We start from the raw sequence: 2,269 nt of genomic DNA, 5'->3' as shown, positions 1-2,269 counted from the left end.
TCATATCCCCAACCCCTGTAAACCTTTGTATGCTGCATTTTTTACATCTTTGTTCCTCAGGCAGTAGATGATGGGGTTTAAAAGTGGAGTTACAATGCTGTAGAAGATAGATACCACCTTGTCTAATGTGAAGCGAATAGTGGAGGTGGGTCGTATGTACATGAAGATGACTGTCCCATTGAAGATGGATACTACAGTTATATGGGAGGCACAGGTGCTGAAGGCCTTCTTCTGTCCCTCAGCGGAAGGGATTTTTAGAACAGAGAAGATTATGAAGGCGTAAGACACTAGTGTTAGGGAGAAGCAGCCCAATATGAGGCTCCAAGATATGACAGTGAAGGCAAACTCTCCTTTGGAAGTGTCTTCACAGGACAGTTTCAAAAGAGGGGCATAATCACAAAAGAAATGTTCAATGTGGTTGGGGTAGCAGAAGTTCAGGGTAGACACCCATAGAGTAGGAGATGTGGCTGCCAACAGACCACCAGCCCAGGCTCCTATAGCTAAACCACGACTGTTTCCTTTGGCCATCATGGTGTGATAATGCAAAGGTTGACAGATGGCTACATAGCGGTCGTAGCCCATGACAACCAAGAAACAGTTTTCAGTGGCCCCAAAGGCAAAGAAGCTGTAAAATTGAGCCATACAAGCAGAATAGGAGATAACTTTATTCCTGGTCAAGAGGGCATCAAGCATCTTGGGCACAGTTGCTGTAATGTAGCAGATCTCTGCCACGGAGAAGTTAGCCAAAAACATGTACATCGGTTTATGAAGACGATGATCTAGGATGACAAGGCCTATGATGATTATATGGGCACCAAGAGTTATGACGTACATGCACAGGAAGAGAAAAAACAAAAAGAGCTCCATCTCTCGGATCGTCTCAAACCCAACAATGATGAAAGAGGAGGCCAGAGTTCGGTTCCCATTGTCGAATGTCGGCATGGTCCCTAAAAGTCAGACAATGATAAAGATATTGCCTTTCATAGTATCACTACATGCATTTATTATGCCTGATTATAAAAATATTTAGGTTTACATACAAAACATTCATATTTTTAAATTTATGGTCGTGAGGCATCAAAAGCTACTTTTTTAACCACTGTTAGGGAGAAGCGTCTGAAGCTGGAGAGTGACACAAGAAGGCGGAAATGATGTAATATACATCACTTCCGCATTCTGACACCGGAGGGAGGTCGTGTACCGGTCTCCCTCAGATCCCTTGTCAGAGAGCCACCATGCTGGTCCCGGGCTCGCACAGGGCACAGAGGAGCCCGGGACCAGCGAGTGGGAGGGGGGGCGCCAATCGGCACCCTATACAAGTGTATATAAACAGACATCGCTGCCTGTTTTACCATTTCGGTCGTTTATATACACGGCCTGTTACATCCAGGAAGCTCCCGGTCAGCCGTTTCTGTACAACAGCCGGACGGGAGGCAGTTACAGAACTACTTGAGAAAAGGAATTTGTCTACTGCAACTCTATTTCTCTGGTCCAGTGTAGACTAAGTAGACTAACATACAGTTTTTTGTTCCTGTTACTGATCTAAGCTCCTTAAGCACCCGAGGGTGTACACACACATCTAAAGAGAAATTTAAGAGAAGAACAACCATACTGTAATTTAACATAAGTTGCGCTTATTGATAGTATTGTAATTATTAGTACTATTCATACTAGTATGCCATTTATTTATTTTTCTGCTCCCGTTTTTGTCTGCTCCAGTTTTGATAAATTCCCCTTATTGTAAAAAATATTATATTGTATTTAACCCCTTCCTATCAGCTGTATCAGTGGAGGGATTGGCAGAGTGGGGTGGGTGATGAAAGCCAGTGGAGGGATTAGCAGAGAGGGACGGGAATTGAAGCCAGTTCAGGGATTGGCAGAGAGGGGCGGGTGATGAAAGCCAGTGGAGGGATTAGCAGAGTGGGCAGGTGATGGAAGCCAGTGGAGGGATTGGCAGATAGAGTGGGCAGGAGATGGAAGCTAGTGGAGGGATTGGCAGAGTGGGCAGGTGATGGAAGCCAGTAGAGGGATTGGCAGAGTGTGGCGCGTAATGGAAGACAGTGGAGGGATTGGCAGAAAGGGGTGGTGAATGCTGAGTGGTTGGTGAGGGGAATGTGTCTGGCAGCAGCCTTTATAAAAGGCTGAACAGGGGATAATCTTTGTAAAGGTAGACTAATGAGGAGGGAGTTCCAATAGCCAAGTCGAGAGATAACGAGAAAGTCAATAGGTAGCTTGGTGATGTCATAGTTTAGGAAGGGGCAGATTTTAG

At 45.3% G+C, this 2,269-nt stretch overlaps 1 protein-coding gene across 1 annotated transcript; it reads right to left on the bottom strand.

The window, feature by feature from the left end:
* LOC108799670 (olfactory receptor 6F1-like) lies at positions 1-942 on the bottom strand. The gene has a single exon (XM_018571565.1). The coding sequence runs from the start codon at positions 940-942 to the stop codon at positions 1-3; it is 942 nt and encodes a 313-aa protein (XP_018427067.1).
* Between the last annotated feature and the right edge of the window lie 1,327 nt (positions 943-2,269).

This window comes from Nanorana parkeri, unplaced genomic scaffold, assembly GCF_000935625.1.
Source record: "Nanorana parkeri isolate BGI_ZX_2015 unplaced genomic scaffold, ASM93562v1 scaffold1784, whole genome shotgun sequence".
In the NCBI taxonomy this organism is placed as follows: domain Eukaryota; kingdom Metazoa; phylum Chordata; class Amphibia; order Anura; family Dicroglossidae; genus Nanorana; species Nanorana parkeri.
The sequence above is the reverse complement of the archived record's forward strand: the minus strand, read 5'-3'. Positions and strand labels throughout refer to the sequence as shown.

Coding starts and splice junctions, on each gene's coding strand:
- LOC108799670 (XM_018571565.1), bottom strand. CDS start 942: ATGCCGACATTCGACAATGGGAACCGAACTCTGGCCTCCTCTTTCATC.